At 40.2% G+C, this 21506-nt stretch overlaps 1 protein-coding gene across 2 annotated transcripts in view; it reads left to right on the top strand.

Annotated features, from left to right (window-relative positions):
- Nucleotides 1-21506, top strand: part of ACVR1 (activin A receptor type 1) — a 124146-nt gene that overhangs the window by 60277 nt on the left and 42363 nt on the right. The window contains exons 1-2 of one of the 2 annotated variants that reach the window (XM_057746049.1): nucleotides 11669-11713; nucleotides 14031-14129. Coding sequence is in view for 1 of the 2 variants with exons in the window: in XM_057746048.1 (XP_057602031.1) it covers nucleotides 11647-11713 (67 nt within the window). In the remaining variant the exon portion in view is untranslated. Of the gene's footprint in view, nucleotides 1-11639; nucleotides 11714-14030; nucleotides 14130-21506 lie in introns of those variants that run through there. The other variant, XM_057746048.1, reaches the window with a different exon arrangement.

Genomic DNA, 21506 nt, shown 5'->3' with positions numbered 1-21506 from the left:
ATGTGAATGGTTCCTTATGCAGGATGATGACTGAGTTTTGCTGGTTTTGGAAAAGCTTGGAGATGATCATCGTGAATTAGATATTCTTTCTTGTTAATTAATATTTTGAATTACACATTAAAAGAGGAGAGGTATTCAAGTCTTTGCAGAGGTACTTCTGCTTCTCAAATTCTGACTGGGCCTTTGGGCCCATCCCTGAGGAAGAAGGAAGGAGTGGGGTTTTTATGGCTGATGTTGGCGCTTTTTTCTTATTCAGCATTCCTCCTGTTCTTCACGCTCTGTTTTCTCTTCTTTGCTTTCCTTTTCTTTGTGTTCATATGACACTCTCATATGTGTAGAACCTCTGAGAGGGGTTGCCTGGTACAGGGTGGTGTTTTCCAGTTATTTGCTTTGGGGCCGATTATTGGAGGAATTCCTACGTTTTCTGGATTTCCTAACGTCTGTCCTTGAAGGCTGTGGGGAGAGGACTGAGGCGAGTACCCTGTTCCTCCTGATTTTCTCTGCCTCAGGGTCTTTGTTCTTTATAATAGGTTGGCTTTCTCATTTCTCCCTCTGTGTACTTGGGACCATCCTCTGTTTCCTAGATTTCGTTTCTTTCTCCCCACTTAGTAGAACGCATTTATTTTTACTTTTAACTTGCCATTTCTAATTTAGGTCAATTGAGCGTTTTGGGTTGGGTGGGTGGGTGTTTGGTTATGCCAGTTTTCTGGCCTCTTTCTATGTTGTATCAGAGCCTCTCCCTGTCTCCTTTTCCCTCCTCCTTGTTTTCTGTTGTGGTTACTTCGATGCTAACTTGTTCAACTTGTACACTGACCCTGTGTACACGGCTCATTTTCTTTCTCATGATCGTATTTATACTTTTGATGGATATATTTAAATGAACAGCTGTGCGTTTGTTGAGTCATACCACAATTATCTGATTCTGCTTTAGCTGCTCGACTGGCAAAAGCATATTTCAGGCTAAGTTGTGAGAGAATTCCATTAATCACATTCTGGCTGGGGGCGGGGAGAGGAGAAAGACCACTAAGAAAAGTCTTTTTAAAGATTCATGTTAATTAGTTGTTCCATTATTTTAGGATGGATTGATTTGGTTGCTATTTAAGGTGTCACCTGAAGAAACTTTATAACGATGTAAATAACTATAAAGGTTTAATGATAGCAGCCAGGCTAAATTCTCTGGAATTGTTGATGTGGGGATAAAGTTAGTAGCTGGTTTATTTAAATAGATAAGGAGTCTTTAAAAGAGTTTTCTTTCTGGAAAGACTGGTGTTCTTGACTCAGCATTCCTTGAATTCATTGGCTAAATATTTTGTTTTAAGCCTCCTGAACAGATAACATATGATACAGAAGATGTTACAAGTTTCTTTTTTCTTCAGATGTATTAATTGCTAATTGTAACCTCTGATTGAGTCTTTGGCTTCCATCAGGCAGATCTGTTTTTCTCTTGACACTTCCTCAGGGTTCTTTCTGAAGGTTATTAATAGGCATGGAAGCATGGCTTTCCAAATAGCGTCAATAACTGTTAGAAGACTGGCGGGGGCAGAGCGGGGAGGGGAGATAATATGTCAATTTCTGACTTGTAGGAGATGTATTTTCAAGCTACAGAGCTGTCTCAGAGGTCACTGGGGATGGCTCTGGGCAGATCAGCTGGTGTCTGCAAACTAGAGATCCAAGCAGCCCTGTCCAAATGGGATATTGTCCACCAGGGAGTTGTCTGATATACCCAGAGTCTGCCAGCCGTCTTTTTGTTTGGCTGCTTCTCTTGGATGACACTGTCGAAAACTGAAATCCAGGTTACAAATGATATCTTTTCATTTATCTCCAATACCTGGTTGCAGCTATGTTACCTTGTGGGTGAGAAGCAGCCCCTCCCCCAGTCGTTTCCTTGTCAGCCTGTAAAAAATTCCCAAAACCTCACTTTCCTCTCCCCACCCAAACCAAACTGTCACAGAGACTAAGATGTTAGAATTAATGTGTTTTAATTTATATTGAGTGCCTAGTATGTGCCAGGCATAGGATGTAGCCATGAGCCAGACAGAGTTCTTACTGTCCTGCTGCTTAAATTTTGGTGTGTGGAGTAAGAAGGGATGGGAGAGGCAGAGTCAAAATAAGAACCAATAAACTAATACATAAATGACAAATATCACACAGCGGTAAGTGCTGTGAAGAAGGTGGCAGGGCACTGTAGGGGTGAGGGTGGGGAGGTCTGAGGCAGGAACAGACTTGAGTGTGTGTGTGGGGTGGGTCGTGTGGATGAGAAGGGTTCTGGTCAGGCTGGTGTGTAAAGGGTGGTTTTTCTCACCTACACGGAAATATGCTCTAGTGCCTCCCATTTTGAAAAAAAGAGAGAGAGGGATTTCCCCGGTGGTCCAGTGGTAAAGAATCCACCTTCCAATGCAGGGGACGCAGGTTCGATCCCTGATCGGGGAACTAAGATCCCACATGCTGTGGGGCAACTAAGCCCATGCACCACAACTCCTGAGCCTGCGTGCCTCAACTAGAGAGCCTGCATGCTGCAAGCTACAGATCCTGCATGCCACAGTTAAGACCTGACACAGCCCAAAAAAGAAAAAAAAAAAAAAAAAACCAGAAATATACCTTCCTTGTGCTGATGTCTTGGTTATTTAACTCCCCCCCCCCCGCCCTTTCAAATTATTACAGGTTAGTCATATTAGCCTTAGACTTGGGACAGCTGTGTCAGATGGCAGTGCCTGAGACACCATTTGTGTGGTAGCTAGAGGGATAGGAAGGTCTGCACTCTGAGGCTGAAGTGGAAACTGTAGGCAGTTAGAAATGCGGCAGAGGGCTGAGAAGACATCTAACTGAGGGCTTTGGGAGGAGGTAGGATTTTAGATGGACTTCACAGTTAACTCATCTAAGAGTTTCCCTGGTGGAGTTGGGGGTGAGGGTGGGGGGAATAACAGGATCTTTTCTAGAAGGTAAAAATAAAAGAACAAAAAAAAAAGTCCCAGTTTGTAGACTGGAGGGAGAGGAGCCCTGAGCTGCCTAAGGGAATAGAACAAAATAGTGGGAGATGATGGGTCCTATCAGTTGAAACAAAGCAGGAGAGCGGTGGCTATTTGATACAGAGGGAATGAAGTGGAAAACGAGGGACAGTTTCCATGTAGTCAAGCGCGTGTCGAAATAAAACTGAGTCTTGAGATACCAGTAAGGCATGCGGTGGGTGATCAAAACATTGGAATCTCAGAAGTTTAGCTTACTTATTATCTGTATATCCGGTAGGGGTGTAGCAAAGTCAGTTTCGTCCTGTGTACAATTAAAATAGATCTACTGGGGATTCTTTGGTTCTTACGTGGTGGGTTAACTTAAACCTTTTACTTATTTTCATTCAATCAAGCCTCACTTCCCTGCCCCTCACCTTTATTTTGTTTTATTTTTTAACAGATTATCTTCTTTTCCCGTCCTTTCCAAACCATATCTTGGGTCCATCTGTCACAGCTGGAATGTTTGTAGTGTAACTCTCAGTCAAAACCCTTTCTTTCCTGAAATAATCTGTAATTATTTCCTCTAACCACAGGATGAACTGATCCAGGGGCTGGGTTTCAGTTCTATAGGACTTGTCCAAGAAACTATTTGTATTCATCTATCTTGAAAGATCAAACTACATGCTAATATTCTGAAAGTAATACCCCGCTAGAAACCCTCCCGCAGCAGTGAAGTCTATATAAAAACCAAGCCCTGGCAACTTGCACATTGCCAGTTCAGACAGAATGTGGTGTTAAAAATATTTCACAGGTCATTTGTGAACTGGAGAAAAGACCCTGACTTAACTTATATGGTATGATGGCTTTGGTTTAGCCTTTCTTTGCAGCTATAACTGACAGCTCATGTCTCTCTCCACCCTTTCCAAAAGCCCAGGTAGTTTGGAGCAAGCTGCCCTTGGGTTCTCTCTGCTTGTTGAGCATAGAAGAGACATAACTGTTATCGCATAATGACTGATTTTTGTGCCACTTGGAGGTGGTTGTTGTAAGTATACCTTCCCTTGAAGTTATATGTTGAGAATCTGTCTTGCTGGATCTAACTTTGCCCCCAAATATGTCTGACAACACTAATTCCTGTTTTTATTTTGAGGTGTGTCACAAGAGAACTGAAGAATGGGGATGGGAGGTGGGAGGTAGAAACCACTTGTGTACTAGCAAGGTGGCTTATTTTTCCTTTCACATCAAGATCCTTTTTTTTTCAGGGGTGGAGGAGGTAATCTGAGGTTACCGGGTATATGAAATTAATTCTCAGATTAGAGAAATGGAAAGAGGGCATGATTGAAAGGTGGCCCAAATAACCATGAGTAAAGATGTTTTCTGAGAGGAACATCATGATGGTTAAAGTGCACAGCGTGTTGAAGCTTGGGTAAAATGTTAAGGAAGACAGATTGCTAAACTATGGCTGGCTGGTTTAATGAAGGTTGTAAGCGTTGGTTGAATAGGACCTGAACTCTGGTCATATGGCTTTGGGTTTGACTTTGTGTCCTTGAGCATGTTACTTCTACCTACCCATTTTCTTATGTGTAAAATAGGATTAATGTGAGTATTTATTTTAGAGTGTTTTGGGGAGAGGTTGAACGAGATATAATACAGGAATGTGTCAAAGATTATCCGCACTCTGGCTGTAGAACTGATGGTTTTAATATAACCATGTGAGGGTGATTTTTGACTCACCCTCTTGCATATGATCCCTAAGCACAGTGCCTGGCTGCTTAGTTAGTGGCACTGCTGTTTCTGTAATCATGATCTGATGTTGAAAAGCAGAATCACTCCTAATTCTTTTCTGCTTTGCCTCTACCTTTTATATTGAAGAGAATGATTTTTTTTTTTCTTATAGAAGGCATAGCGTAGGCCATATAAAAGAGGTATAAAGAAAAAGACTGTCACGGGACAATTGTGATAGCCCTCACCAGTGGTGAGTGAGTAACTTCATGTGGATGGTGAAAGTCACTCAAGATAGGGATGGGTGGATGTACAACCTATCTTTCAAGGTTCTTTCTAACTTGGAGATTGTTAGAAGTTGAATTGAGAAGAGTATCAAGAAAGTCCCTATTAAGTGAGTAGGTGCTCAGTAAATTATGTGTTGAACAAATGGACAAAGCAAATGAGTCTAGGCCACCAGGCCAGACAAATGAACATTTTGTAGAATTTTCTGGTGGGAAAGAGTCTCAGGGTTCATCTTACAGCTTCCCTTTCATCCTCGACATACAGATGACAAGTTGTATGTTGTTCGTACATGTTTTATTGAGAAATATGTTTTATTCTTATAGTAGATTATCAACTAGATTGCTTAATATGAATTCTGAAGGTTGAATATAGAAGTGTATTATACTCTTGGTTATTCTGTGATTGACATCAAAATGCTTTGTGATTTTGGGGGAATATATTGCAGTAGATCTGTGGCTTTATCCAGCTGTAAAGTTGTGATGCGCAAAAGAAGTGCCAAACTTGGTCTCAAGCCCACACATGTTAAAAATTGAGCTAAATGCTAGCTCCTTAACTGGATATCAGTCTGATCTATAAATGGAGTTTGAAAAGTACCATGGGATTTGGAAAGCAGCTCCATTTTGCCCTGGTGGTATGCCTGTTTTTAGTAGAATATCGTGGGACTGTTCAGTCTCCCAAGGGAGTAGTCCTGAGACATGGTAAGAGGTGGTACTGATTTAAAGAGGGTAACGGTTGAGAAAGGAGGCCCCTAACTTTTTTCTGAATAGCTCTTTGCCTTGTGTCTGAAATATTAAGATCAGTTGCCAGGGATAGAGGGCCATATCCAAGAACAGAAAGGAGGTGGTATGTACTGGAGGCAAAAATTTGTGCTCTGAACCCTTCAGATAATATTTTGTAATCCCCAGTAGCCTATGAGTTTTTTCAATTAGGGATTTTGGCCTTAGAATTGCAAAAGGATTTGGTTGTACCTAAAGGAGATGGACACTGGACTACCTACCTTCTGATCACAGTTTTATGTCTCATTTAAAAAATACTTAGTTGTGTACATAAAATATTATTCCTACATGAAGCAGATATCTGATCCCTTTTCCCTTGACCGCTAGACTTATTGTTGACTTCCTTGACATTAAAGAGATTTCTAAACTTGTGCAACAATAACATTTTTGTCAGGTGGCAAGCACATTCTCAGCTTAAAATATCTGGTACTACCTGGTTGCCTGGTATAGTAGAAGGACTGTTTGTGTATGAGTAAGGCCGGGATTCTCACAGCATGGTCCAGGGTCCTCTGGAGTTTCCAGGACTTTCTCAGGGGTTCCACAAGTTCCTCCTCCTTCCGTTCACATATACGTCTTCATGTGTGAAGCTGGACTCTCTATACCTCAGTCGCTGCAACGTCATAACAGATTGAATGCAGAGTCATATATGAGAATCCAGTTGCTATCTACTAAGCCAAACATTATAGAGATTTGTAAAAATGCAAAATAATGGCACTTTCCTCACTACACTTTTTTTGCGGGGACGGGCGTGGGGGGGATACAGTTCTTTTTTTAATTTAGAAGAAAATAGGGTAATATGTTTATTGTTATTTTAAAACAAATGCAGTATTTAAAACATTCTCCATTTTAATTTCTAATAGAGTAAATATTGATAGAAATAGCTCACATAGACAAGTTCCTTAGAGTCCTCAGTAATTTTCATGAGTACAAAGAGATTCTTGAGACAAAATTTTTAAAAACCACTGGAATAAAACATCTCTGAACTATTGAATTATTGCCACTCTCTTTTCCCACTACCAGTTCCTCTTTTGGGCCAGCCCACGTCTGAAACTCCTTAGCCAAAAATACTTGAGTGCAAGGGAGTTGAAGATTACTTTTAAAAACAATGTTTTCTTTTTAGTATATTTTAAAATTAGAAATAGATCTTTGGGGCTTCAAGTTGGGACTTTAGCACATTGATTTTTTTCATGAGTAAAATGTGATCAGGGAATTTATTCCAGAACATTCTCTTTTCTACATTTCTTTTCCCTTTCCTTTTGAAAGTACCGTTTTTAATAGCTGAGTTAACTGGTCATCAGAGACACTTCAGACACTGAACAAAATGGCAACCAGTAAATGATGCTGACATTTTTCCCCAAAGATTTTTGGCAGATTTTGAGCTGTCTATAAACAGCAGATTAGTTTGAAAGCCTGCATTTATAACTCCTTTTCTTCCCCTGGTTTCTATTTAGGAACCTAAATTATTGTTTTAATTTTGCTTGCACAATAATAATCAGTTAAAAGGTGTTTAGGGGCATGGGCTTCTGTTGGTTTTGTGACAGGAAAAATCGCCAATGGTGATTGTCTTCTAGAATTATTTTTTAAATAGTGAAAGAATTCTTGGTTTTGAAGCTTGAAACTTGTTAACTGCTGACTTTTATTATTGCTTGAACTAAATTCTAGAGCTTAAAGTTAACAAAGTTGATAAATGTTTTGATCGTGCTATTCCTTTGCAGGTGTATATGTGCTTGTGTGTTGGGGTGGGGGAGAGGGGGGATTGCTGATTCTTTGGAAATTAAAATTAAATTGAGCTGGGCTTCCTCGGTGGTGCAGTGGTTGAGAATCCGCCTGCCAGTGCAGGGGTCACGGGTTTGATCCCTGCTCCAGGAAGATCCCACATGCTGTGGAGCAACTAAGCCCGTGCCCCACAACTGTTGGGCCTGTGCTTTAGAGCCCATGAGCCACAACTATTGAGCCCACATGCTGCAACTACTGAAGCCCACGCGCCTAGAGCCCGTGCTCCACAACAAGAGAAGCCACGGCAATGAGGAGCCCGCGCATCACAACGAAGGGTAGCCTCCACTCACTGCAACTAAAAAGAAAGCCCGCGCACAGCAAAAAAGACCCAACACAGCCAATAAAATAAATAAATAAATTTATTAAAAAAATATTGAGCTGATTAGTTCAGGGAACATTTGAATTCAACAAGTGTTAAATGTGCACCTACTTGGCTCCAGTAGCGATGAACAAAAATAGACTATAGATTTTGCTACCATGAAGTTTACAGTCTAATGAGGAAGACAAGACAGATGTTCAAAAGCACAGACACAAATATGAGTATATAATTATTAATTACGATAAGTGCTGTGAAAGAAAATTAACAAAGTGCTGTATGAGAGTGTAATGAGGGCATAATGAAGGTTTAGGCAAGTTTCTAGAAGGAAGTGACATTTAAGTTGAGACCTGAAGGATGAGTAGGAATGTGTCAGGTTGGGTCCTGAAGGAAGGGCTCCATCACTGGGAGCAGAGGTCCAGAGACAGGCAGGAAGCTGGCTGGTTGGCGTGCCTGGGAGAATGGGATGGAGGGGGGCCGTGACAGCAGTGAACGCAGGGAGGTGAGTAGGGGGCTTACTAGGGCTTGCCATGTTTTACCCAGGTTCTGGAAGGGGGCTACCTCTCCAGTCTTCTTGGGTTTTCTCTCCTTATAACTCTTCTCTCTAGGCTCTCTGTGTCCTAGCCTGGTGTTTTTTTCACATGTGAAATATGTCTTAAGTCGTCAGGATATACTATGCTTCCCCTGGCCACAGGGCCTGTGTAGAAGCTGAGAAGCTGTGCCTTTTTCCTTCAGTGCCCTCCTGTCTCTACCACAGAGGGCTCCCCACCCCAATTCAAACACGCTCACATACACGCACACGCGTGCACACACACACTAGCTCACGTCTCTTATCCTTTTTGTAGTACCTCCTACTCATTTTTCTGGTTCCTGTTTAGATATAATCTACCCAGGGAAGCTCCTCCACCCTCCAGAAGAACTCAGGTTGCGTTGTTAGCAGTCTTATTTAACCGTGTTTCTTCCTAACAATTCGGTTTGTAATTGTGCAGTCTTTTGGATGATCATTTGATTACCACCACAGAGAGATTGTGTAATTTCCATAATAGTAAGAACCATGTTTGTATATCTTTATCATTTGAAGTTTCTAATTTCTAGTACATAGCAGGCTCTCAATAGTTGTGGAAGAAAGAGGGGAAGGAAGGGGAGAAGGAAAGATGGACTGGGAATTCAGAGATAAGACTGAAATAGTTCAGTAGTTTCCAAAGGCTTTTAATGATATATGCCATCAGTTAAAAAGTTTTTTGAGTGTGCACCATTAATATGTATGTTGCTTATAAGTTTTATGTAAAGTAAAACTCATATAACATACATAAAGTAAAACCTTTAAAAAGATTTAAGATGAAATATTTAAGGTATTGCTAATGGTAATGACATTGTATTATTGACAAAAATCTCAAGTCACTCGGGATAATGTTTATTGTTTATGATACTGGATGCAAATCAGTTTTTAATGTATTTTTTAATTTTGAATTTGCGGAGCCTGCTTCATGTCACATTGAGCTGAATGTTAATTGCTTTCCTCTAGTAAACTGGTTAACAAAGAACCGCTAGGAAGAGCCACATCAGCTCCACCGTTTTCTTACACTTCTCTGGTACGTTCATTAACAACATATTCAGTCTGTGGTATCTTTAGAACCACTTGCAATTTGGAGAAGACTCACTTTATTATATCTAGCCATTATAACCTGTAATTCTGCTTAAATAAACCCTCAAGAGTATAGCACGTGGCTGTGTTCTATAAGCTAACAATGTCCACTCTTTCACATTGTGTAACTCCCGCTTCTTCTGCAAGTTACCTTTTGTAGACTGTCATAAGGAACTGAGAGAGAGACCAAATAAAGGATCAAGTTATTTATCACTCTGTTAGATGTGAGATATAAGTTTTAGTATTTCCATCCCATAATTTAATGCATTGTCTTGTGCGGCCCTTGGATGCTCGTACCCCTTTTGGGGGCAAGTAGGCTAGTGCTGAAGATTGACACAGACAAACGATTGCTTCTCCGTGGTGGTAGACCAGTGCTGGGGGGTTGAAATCACTGCTGATGGAGAGATGTTGCACCAAGCACTTGCCTTTTGAGCTGGATCATGAATAATAGGAGCAGGGAGTTGGGTAGGAGAGAGGCGAAGCGGGAGGCTCAGGGCATCTGGGGTGGAGGGAACCAACAGTGTGTTTCTGTTCAAAGGCACAGACATGAGATGGTGATGGAGGGGTCAATATCTGCTTATAAGAGTCCCAGGGTGAAGCGAGGCATTTGTATGTATGTATGTATGTATGTATTTCCTGTGGATTTTTTAAGGACTTTTATTGAGATATAATTGACATACAATAAACTGGATATATTTAAAGTGTACAATTTGATAGCTTTAGTCTTATTAGTAATGTACATATGGCAATCCCAGTCTCCCAGCTCATCCCCCCTCAACCCCAGAGGCATTTGTATTTATATCAAATAAGGGCTTGCTCTAGAAAAGATCTATAGGAACATAGTAATAGTAACAGCAACAGTAGAATGGGGGTCACTCAAGTTCCATGTGCTTTTTAAAATACAATAAGAAGGTCCATTAAACTCTCTACCCTCATCCCTCACCTTGCTGTTAGAGAAGGGTTAGTCTGAAATATAATCGTGGACAAGTTGAAGTGAGGGATGGTAAGATAGAATAGAGGTGCGGGGAATGAACAATCAGACTACTAACCCAAAAATTTGATTTTAAGAAGATGAGTCAGAAGGTGTCCATTCCAAACAGCTTAGGTAGCAACGGGCTTTTGCTCTTTGCTCTAAAGCCATGAGAGTAAGATAGCACACGAAGAACTTTACCCATTTTCTTTTTATTTTACCATCCAGAAAATTGCAACTAGGTCAAGGTTTAATTTTTGAAAATTATTCTTTGTAATAGAGTTAGTATAACCAAACTCATCATATTTCCAGAATTTTACAGGAGTTATTCAAATGGAAAACTTTTTTGTTGTAGTCCTTTGACTCAGAACATTGAGCTTCTGCCAGTGTAGTTTTAGGGCAATATCAACTTAAAATGTATATCAGGTATCCTATTTTCTCTCCGTTATAGTTTCATATATTAAAATGTATATGATTTTTTACGGGGATATGTGTATAAAAACAGATGATTGAACCTGGTGTACCCCCCCAAAAAAAAATAAAATAAAATGTATATGATTTCTTCCTGTCTTGATTGTGTCTATGCTTTGTTAAATTTGAGGTTAATGTAAGAATATGTTGCTTTGCCATAGATGAGGGGTATGTTATAGTTTTGTGTTTTGTTTTATTATTATTTTTTTTTTCTTTTTTGGGGCTATATGATGATGTAGGTTGCTTCACCTCTAATCCTTTTTAAAGAAAAAGTAGGTTCAAACATAGTAATTTGGCTTGGATTATTCAGTCACATAATCTTTAGCATCACGTTGGAGCAGTCTATTCATGCTTCTCAGAGTTTTTAACTTGGTGCCAAATTTTGTGTTCAATGGGATAAAATAAAATTCAAACCTAAATAAAGCCCTTCAGGAATGCTTGGCCTTATAACTGAGAATTCTTCATGTCCTTTTTGAGTTCTTCGTAAGAGGGTAGCCTCAGAGAAAGTTGCCTCAGAGTGGCCACCAGTAGGAGGTAAATCTGATTAACTCTTTAAGATGATTTGTTTAGATCCGTGTAAAGGGTATGTGTTTAAATGTGCTAAGAGATAAGGCAGCATATGTGAGAGGGATTTGTAAGAAGGGCCTTGAATGGCAGTGCGAAGATGGTAAGCTTAATTTGTCACCCTGCAGTTACTTTTTTGTGTTTTATTGATATGTCTTTTTTCCCTCCACAGTTGTACAATGGCAGATGGAGTGATGATTCTTCCTGTGCTAATGATGATTGCTTTCCCTTCCCCTAGTATGGAAGGTAAGTGGCTCACAGTTGGGGTCGGATAAGTATGCTGTGTCTTGTTTGGTTTACTGTAAACTAGTTTGTTCTTAATCCTATAGGATTTAGCAATCCTCTCCTCCCCCCATTTTTAAGACTTCGTTTTTTTAAAGCTGTTCTTTTAGGTTCACAGCAAAATTGAGAGGAAGGTACAGAGATTTCTCATATACCCCCTGTACCCACACATGTATGGCCTCCCCCATTACTAGCATCCCCCCAACCAAAGCGGTACATTTGTTATAATTGATGAACCTACGTTGACACAGCATAATCACCCCAGTCCATAGTTCATATTAGGGTTCATTCTTGGTTGTATGTTCTGTGGGTTTGGACGAATGTACTATAATGACATATAGCCATCATTATAGTATCATACAGAGTATTTCACTGCCCTAAAAATCCTCTGAGCTCCACCTATTCATCCCTCTCCACCTTTGCAACCCCTGCCAACCACTGATTCTTTTACTGCCTCCATAGTTTTGCTTCTTCCAGAATGTCATGTAGTTGGATTCATACAGCATATAGCCTTTTCATATTGGCTTCTTTCACTTAGTATTATTTAAGGTTCCTCCATGTATCTTCATGGCTTAATACTTCATTTCTTTTTAGTGCTGAGTAATGTTTCATTGTCTGGATGGACCACAGTTTATCTATCCGTTCACCTACAGAAGGCCATCTTGATTGCTTCCAAGTTTTGGCCGTTATGAATAAAGCTGCTATAAACATCCATGTGCAGGTTTTTGGGGGGATATAAGTTTTCAGCTCCTTTGGGTAAACACCAAGGATGTTTTGCACTCCCACCAGCAGTATATGAGAGTTCCCATAGTTCCACATCCTCACCAGCTTGTGGTGTTATCAGTGTTCTGGATTTTGGCCATTCTTATAAGGTGTGTGGTGGCACCTCTTTGTTTTAATTTGCATTTTCATGATGACATATGATGTGAAGCATCTTTTTGTGTGCTTCTTTGTTATCTGTATGTCTTTATTGAAGTGTCTTTAAGGTCTTTGGCCCATTTTTTTATTTGGGTTGTTTTTTTTCTTGTTGTTGAGTTTTCAGAGTTCTTTGTATATTTTGGATAACAGTCCTTTATCACATGTGTCTTTTGCATATATTTTCTCCCAGTCTGTGGTTTGTCTTGTCATTCTTTTGACATTATCTCTCACAGAGCAGAAGTTTTTAATTTTAATGGAGTCCAGCTGATTAATTAATTCTTTCATGGATCATGCCTCTAAAATGTTACTGCCACACTCAGTGAGATCATCTAGGGTTTCTCCTGTGTTATCTGATAGGAGTTTTGTAGTGTTGTGTTTTGCATTTAGGTCTGTGATCTATTAATTAAATAATTTTTATGAAGGGTATGTCTTTGTCTAGGTTTCTTTTCTTTTTTTCATGTGAGCATCTTTTTATAGTATATAATTGATCATGTCCCTTGATTTTCTTGAAGTGTTATTCTTATGCACACCAGACTTTTCTTATAAACATAAAATTTAAAAATTCAATATAATTCCCTATCTGAAATAGAGAAAATTCTCTTAAAATAATATGTAATTGAATATGTCATATAATTAAAATGGTATGTATAGACAAGTGTAATATAATCTAGTGTCGTTTGGACATGAGTACACTAGAAGATGTAATGAAGTAACACATGTATGTATAAAAATATATGCGTATGTAATAGTCTTTGATGTCTTGGAAACCAGAAAGCGTATTAATGCTAGTGTATTGTATCGGTGACTTAATTATCACAAATGATCCTGCCTGCAGTGATTGAATTTTCTGAATTGGTGAACAAATTTGGGTAGAATCCCAACAAAACAGAGAACTATTTGTCCCTGATTTACACAATAATACACAATAGTTATATTTTGAGAAAATTTCATATACATTAAGACAGTGTAAGACATACTTTATAGGTATTAGGTTCAATTACTTATGAAAGGCTTTTCATATAAATGAATGCTTAGTGGGCAGGGCAGTGAGAGCCTGAAGGGGTACCGGGTAACTCTTAGCCGTGTGGGATCACACACAGGCATTTCAGGGCCTTTGGCATCTCTGGTTCTTACTCATTCTCACTATCCTCCCTTCTCCCAATTTGCAAAAAGCTACTTAGGGTTGGTACTGCCCTTGTGGAGTCCACAAAAGAGATAATCAAGAGAAAAAGAAAATAAAAGTTGCCTATAATTCCCTGCACTTAGATGTAATTGCTTTTAGCATGTTGGTATAAATCTTTCTAGATATATAAACAAACTCTATTTTATTGTGCATTGAGCAGTTCTCACTTTATTTTATAAGGGTTGCTCCGTGAAGAGTGGTGCTTATGGAATGAATCTCAGCCTTGTTGTGATCAGATGGGCCAGTAAGACGAATGCCCCTCTTACAGGCTCCTGGCGGGTATGGTGATCAGCTTTATACACTTGATAAGTTTCCAAGGAGGCATATAATGTGACAAGTTAGTGTAGCCAACACTGTGAAAAAGTCAGTGCTTGGGTGTACTAGAAATCTATTTTGTTATGTGTTAGGTTTATCATGTTTGATCTGTTCCTTCTTCCTTCCCATGTTCATTGACACGTATTATAGGTCTGCATCGTCCCCTCTGGGAGCCATTAAGTCACATGTAGCTATTGAGCACTCAAAGTGCAGCTAATACAGGTTGAGATATGCTATACGTGTAAAGTACACACTGGGTTTTGAAGACAATAAAAAAATGTGAATTTTATCTGTTCCTTTTTACTACTCTGAAAATCTACAGTTACATAAAGCAGCTCACATTAAGTTTCTGTTGGAAAGTGCTATCATCAACCAATATAGGTATCGATAGTTTGTTGTTTGATACAGTCCAATAATATTGCAGTGATTTTAATTAGTGCCAAAAGATATGAAACAAGGATCTCAAGTGACAAGTTTAAAGGAGTGGGAGGGGTTTTAACCAGAAGAGGGGTTTAGGTCCTAGGGTGAAGGAATTAATAAGAAGAAATGGGCTGGGAAGGTTTGATGGGTTAACAGTAGTCTAAGCTGAGGGGTTAATTTTATCCCCCAAGGGACACTTGACAGTGTCTGGAGATATAATAGGCAAGTTGCTAGGATTTTTCCTCTTTTTAATTGCTACACAATATCATCATTATAAAAAAGAAATCTAAAGACCATTGTGAAATGAAATCCCTCCAAATTCCAAATGTGCTTCCCTATTTACAGTAGCAGTTCTGAATGGTAGGACAGTCCTTCAGGTTTCATGTGCTCTCCTGGTGGACTCATAGAAAATAGAAAAAAAAGAGAGTGGAAGAGAAATTGAGGTGGAAATGTAGTATGAATAGAGAAGGGGAAGTGGAGAGAGGATGGGAAAGGAGGAGGTGAAAAGGGCATTTATGGAACAACATTAGCAACCCAGCCATTGGTTGTTTTTTCCTGCTTTAAGCTCTTAAGCTGCCCAGAGAATCCAGCAAATGACCTCTTAATGCCACAGTGAAGATCTGTAATGAAACGAGTCAGTCTGGCTGAAATGGAAATGGATGCCACTAAGGTTTTGCTGTTGAGTGTAACACCACCACTAGGATGTTTACAAGTATGGAAAAGAACACATCATCTTTTAGTCGCAATAGTTTTTTGTTTTGTTTTATTTTGTTTAAACAGAATATCCAGCTACAAACTAGAGTGTTTTAATCATAATAGTAGTGGCCTTAGTCTTGTCTTCCCTCAATGACTCAACTCCTAGTTAACTATCTGTAGCATGTTCTGTGAAAAGACTTTTTTTTGCATCCTTAATAGAAATTAAAAAAAAATCACGGAGAACCCTTAATTGTAATGCACTAATATACTCAAAATTAGTCATAAAGCAAATGTTAAGTATAAAATGTTAACCAAAAGAGGTAAATAATAGGGCAGAGAACTAAAAGCTTTATATTAGCCTCATAGATTGTCTAGCACAGGGTCTTAGATGACCAGGTTTAAAAGGAAACAGACCCATGTTTGATGTTTGTAGAGCAGCTACGGCACCTTATTAATTGGGCTTCAATGGAGCTAGATGGCATTCTTGGTGCATAAATAAGAAAATCGTAGAGATTTTGTTCTAATATATTTTGCAGGGTATTGTACTCCTCTTAGTCTATTAAAAACAAACAAACAAACAAAAAAACAAAGCTTCTTTCCCTTTGTCTCCCAAATTGCTCCCAAATGTCTCTTAAATATTGATGAGATATAATGCTAACACTTCAAATAATAGGTCCCAAACAGTGATTTTGGCAGAGTTTGACTAGTGTGAGTGTACTTTAGAACATTTCTCAATTTCTATGGAATCCTATACGCTCTGGGGCCAAAAAAGACCTGATAAGTTTGGAAAATACTGCTTACTGTAACTACATCTTTGATGATTTATAGGTAATATTTATTGAGTGGTTAATATGTGCCAAATGTTGGGCTGTTTTATATTCATTGTTTCCCATAATCCTCATCATTACCCTAATGAGATAGGGTAGTGGGCATATGCTTTTTAATTGGTTAAAGCTCTTGCTTAAGGTTATACAGCCAACAAAAGGTGGGATATACTTTGGGGAATGGTGTTAGAGTTTCAGTCATTAGCAGTGTTGTTCAGAATTTTGCATTTTTTGGTGCCCTAAATTAGCTACATCCACATTCATATTGCATCTGGTACATGCTAGAATCCAGCTCAATCTAGTCTATTTGACAGGCTGTGGTGAGAGCTTATAATAGTAAATGATGAGTCCCTTTTCCTTGGGTTTGTGTTTTTTATTTCTCTGTCTCTCATACCAGTATTCATTTTTCATGTTCATTATATATACAACTCTAGCTGCAGGAAGAGTTTTATTTGCTCTCACAGAGAAGAGCACTTGAGCCCTAATTACCCGTATATCCTTCCTTTTCCTTCCCATTAATAAGACTAATCATGCTCTAATACTGCTATTATGCCACCCGGGAGAAGTCCATTTTTGTTCCAGAACCTCCTTGTTTGGTTTTACTTATGTCCCTGTGAGCATTTGCAGGGACAGCCATGACACAAATTACTTAAAGTGGAATATTGCTTCTTCAAAAATATTGCAAAGCTAAGATGACCCACATTTTATTAAATTTGCAAGCCATAGTTAGATTTCATTGCAGCAAGGAAGGCTGGACTTTTGTAGCGTTTTGTTGCAAGAGATTTTGGCCTGTCCTAGAGAAGATTGCTAAGTACTAAATTATTTTCTGGGTTGACTTGATTTTAGTATTTCCAAAGTCATCACTACTCAGACTTTCCAGCTCCATTACCCAGTGAGGGTAGGAAGGAGATCACTTCAATAGACTTTTTGTTAGGGTCCACAACGGTGCCCCTCTTTGCCACTGGGGGTGAAGAACAGAATAAGCCTTTCTTTGAATTTCTCATTATTGAGAATTCAGGAAGTTCCTGAAGGGGTGAATGAATCTAAGAGAAATGTCCCAGTATTAAATTTGTTGCTCTCATTTCTCAGTACTATAATTTATCCCTTTTGTTCAGACTAAAATCTTTTTCATTGACACATCATCATATGAGAGATTTGTTGGGGAGAGAGATGAGATGTACTGAGCTGTTGGCCACTATGAGGACATTTTCTCACCTAACAGAATGAGTATATTATTGATGCAAGGTGAGCTGTGACAAAGCTTCCTTTCAGCTTTTCCTTCCTGGGAAATGTTTGTTTCAGCTGTGGGTAGTTAAACTAAAGCCACATCCAATTTTTTTTCCCAGTGAACATTATAAAATGTTCATATTCAGTGCATTTATATGAGAGGAGTTTAGTGGTAGGGTGTGAAGAGGACTCTAAAAATTCAATCAGAGTCAAATATTGAACAAATGGGAAAACAAATCCAAGGCCCTAGCTCATTAAATGGTTTCCTTGTGGTCCACAGTGAGTGGGCAGTGCAATAGCTTCTAAGCCTTTCTTTTATAAAGGTCGGTCTCAAGGGGGAGAGGATGGATGCCATCTCCTCTTCATGGAAAAGCTGGTGAAGCACGAGATTTGTAGGGATGGCACGCGTGCTACTTTTGCTCTTGAAAAGTAAACACCAAGGAAAACAAAACATTTAAAAATCAGTTTGTAAAAAAAAAAAAATCAGTTTGTAGACTCAACACATAGAAAACAAACATGGTTACCAGAGGGGAAAGGGGGTGAGGGAGGGATGAATTAGCAGTTTGGGATTAACGGATACAAATTACTATGTATAAAATAGATAAACCACAAGGTCCTGCTGTATAGCACAGGGAAATATATTCGATATCCTGTAATAAACAATAATACAAAAGGATATGAAAAAGAATATGTATGTATGTATAACTGAATCACTTTGCTGGATACCAGAAACTAACACAATGTTGTAAATCAACTATACTTTAATAAAAAATAAAAAAATAAAAAAATTAATTTTTGACTTCCAAACATTACCAGCTGTGCTCTGAACGTCCCTCTGCAGCCCAGCGTGACCTCAGGCAGGCTTCCATAGATAATGGTTATATGAAGTAGTCATAATTACTCAGAACTCATGTCAATTCCAAGATAGTGTAAGACACAGGGCGGGGCAGCCTTCAGAGTTTTCACTGTGACTCACAGTAAGAAACATTTTAGAGTTGGACCCAGAGCATCCACACTTAGAAACATCTTGGAGTATGACCCGCAAGCATCTAAAAAGACAAGTTCGTGAAAGAGTGATTACTCTTACTATGTTCAATATACTCCTGTTTCTTCTCTTTTTTTATTCTATTCAGTTTTATTTCATTTAGAAAGAAAGAAAGAAACCTTGTCTTGAACCACTAAATCGATGTCACTGCTCACAAATAGGTCATAACCCACAGTTTAAGAAAGACACCTCCCGTCTGCTCCCAAGAGCTCACAGCCCAGAAGTCCTTGCTGCCCTCAGGTGAAGGCTCTGACAGCTAACCCAGATAGTCTCCAACAAAGCTGGCCCACACCTTTCATTTTATTTTTTTTACAACTTCACGTAGCCTGACCATCCTCTCTCTGCAAGCCATTGATTTGACAGGAAGAGGGAAGTTTACATTTGTGCCTTCTCAGCCGTGGTCATAACACTGAAACAGCTGCTGCCTGATTCTAATCAGCTGAATCTGAGCTCTGCAGAGCTGGGTGTTTCCTAGATCCACGGTAATGTGCATCTAATTCTTTGTTATGGGTTAGAGTGGAGCATGGACTTTCTGAGGATAGGTATATTGGGGGATGTGGGAAGGAGAGAAGGAGTAGGAGACAGAACGAGAAATTTTTTTGGAAAGGGCTGGTGAAATTCACCTTAAAGCAAAAACAAAAACCTCTGCCTATATTTTTTATCCAAACGGCGATTTGAAGCCCAAGTAGCCTCTTTTATTTATTATTTGCTGCATTTGTTTACCTTCTGAATTCTGGTACTTACACCAAGCCAGTCTGAACAACAACAACAAAATAAGACCCATTCAGGAAAGTTGTACAGAATAGATAGGAAAAAAAAAAACAAAAAACCCAACAGTCCAGTTTACACTTTGACTCCTGTGATGTATATAATGCTGCAGAATACTGTGTGGAGTTAGACAGTCATGTCCTAGTTCATATGCTTCATGCTGTCAGTTTTGCCAAGGGTTAGGGTAATTTTTGATAATTAAATAGTGTTGCTAGTCAGAGTGTCTTCGGAAAGGAAGGGTCTTGGCCGTGCATAGGAATCAAGCCTTTCTTAGGAGAGAGACAGAGTCAAACATGTCGTGAGCCATCTTCTTCCTTTTGACTGTGTTTCTGTATGTGGGTTACCTCACCTCTCAAGAGCCATTACTCCAGCTGGACCGTAACAGGGTGGTGGTGAGGAGTCACCCACGCAAAGTGAGAGAGGTCAGGACTTGGTGGCGGTCTTTGTTTTCTCTCTAGTGGCTAAGACAGTGCCTGGCATGTAGTTGGTGCCCAATGTATTTTTAACAAATGAATGAATAAATAATTATCGTGATACAAAAAAGATAGAGACCGAGGACCTGATCTGGGCTGGGGACAGGGTAAGAAAGCACATCCTTTCAAAGAATTTATTCCAAGTTTGGGAAAAGAAAATCAGTGATAGGGCAATCTTACATCTTTTCAGTTGATAAATTAGCATGAGCACACCGGTAGGCACTGGTGATGTCAGCCTGCCCAGAAGGGGATTTTGCTGTCAAAGAGTCACTGTCTAGTTGGAGGAGGCAAAGGTTACAGCAAGGCACTGGGGATGTCGGCAGGAAGGGCCTTCGTGGCGCACCGTGCTGGCGTTGGGAATAGTGGTCCAGGGAGGCTGAGTTTGGAAGGATGAACAGGCATTGACTAGTAAAGGAAGGACTGAGAAGGACCTTCTAGGCAAGGGAAGGACCAAGCTCAGAGAAGTGAGGGAATGGAGGGCATTGCCTGCGTGGTGCAGCCTGGGCAGAGCAGCCTCCAGAAGGCATTCGGGTTGAGATTTGAGGCCCTACTAGCCTGGCAGGGCCTTGTGCGTGAGGTGTTTGTCTTGGGTCCTGAGGGCAGTGAGAACTATTGAAAGATTAATTAGACGCAATTTGTGCGCTTTGAGAGAATTGTGTGGTAGAAGTGGATCACAGGCTACAGCAAGATTAGAGGTGCAGGGACAGGAAAAACTAGTCCTCTTGCAGGGTCGGGGCAGACAGGCCCACATGCTGCCTTTTCAAAGGCATCCCAAAACTATAGCAACTTGATGGTGGCCAACAAAACAAAAATAAAACAAAAACAAAACCCTTAGTTCCAAGAGAAGACCTTTGTTGCAGGTAGTTCACAAATAATAACAGCAGCAAACAACAGTAATCTAATAATAATTCCTTTTATTATGAAAACAGAAGGCTGGGCTGACTTTCCTAGCAACTTTTGCAAGACCTTTAAATCCCTCTAGCTGGTCCTTTGTTCCTGTGTTGCCATGGAGTGTCAATAAGCGCAGCTCAGAATAACCCGGGCAGTGACATGAGAGGTGCAGCTTGCTTGCTGGCATGGTGGCTGGCCAGGTTACACTGTTTTCATTGCTCCCGTCTTGGGAGGAGGACTGGCCAGCTGGTTGCCCTGGCAGCTGTGAAAGGTGTATGTCTCTTGGCTGCCCAGAGTTTGAAAGGCGACCAAGACTTGCCTGCCTCCTGAGTATGTGCAGCTCGCGACTGAGCTGACAGCAACTGAAAATAGCCCACTGCGCACCTGCCCCTTCCTTACACACCAGCCCCTGGCGGACCGCCATTTAGAACAGTGTGGGCTCCCTTGGTGGATAGGTGAGGGGCTGAGCGGATCTCGGGGGTTTTTAGGAAGATCTTGGGAACCGTGGCCCTGGCTTGAAAGGAAACAAAAAAGCAGTAGGCTCTTCTGAGCAGTTCAGCTGGGCACTTTTGTGGTTAGTGGGTGGCCACAGGGGCTGCATATGTACAGTATGTGCCGAAGACACCATATAGTTCTCCTCGCTCAGCCAAACTGGGGTCCAACAAACAGACTGAGAGGTATGTGTTTTCTCTTGGACGGAAAGGCTAGCCTAAAAAACAACTGGGTGGTAGCCATCACGGTGTACTCTGCCTCCGTTTTAGAAAGGGGAGGCATTGAGTTAAACTACTTTGTTTGGCTTTCTACCTGTTCTTTAATCCCCAGTGATTGTCAGTAGACCACTTCTACAAGGTGTCTCTTTGCTAGATTATTCTTTCTCAGCAGCCCAAATGTGGGCACGGAATAGAACCAGCGTGTTAGGAGCTGTCTGTTTCCCTTTGGGACTCTTTCCATTTCCTTCTGGGCTTTCATCTCTGCTGCGGGCTTGCCATCATTGGGC

This window comes from Hippopotamus amphibius, chromosome 8 (assembly GCF_030028045.1).
Source record: "Hippopotamus amphibius kiboko isolate mHipAmp2 chromosome 8, mHipAmp2.hap2, whole genome shotgun sequence".
NCBI lineage: Eukaryota > Metazoa > Chordata > Mammalia > Artiodactyla > Hippopotamidae > Hippopotamus > Hippopotamus amphibius.
This window is presented reverse-complemented; position numbering and strand designations above follow the sequence as displayed.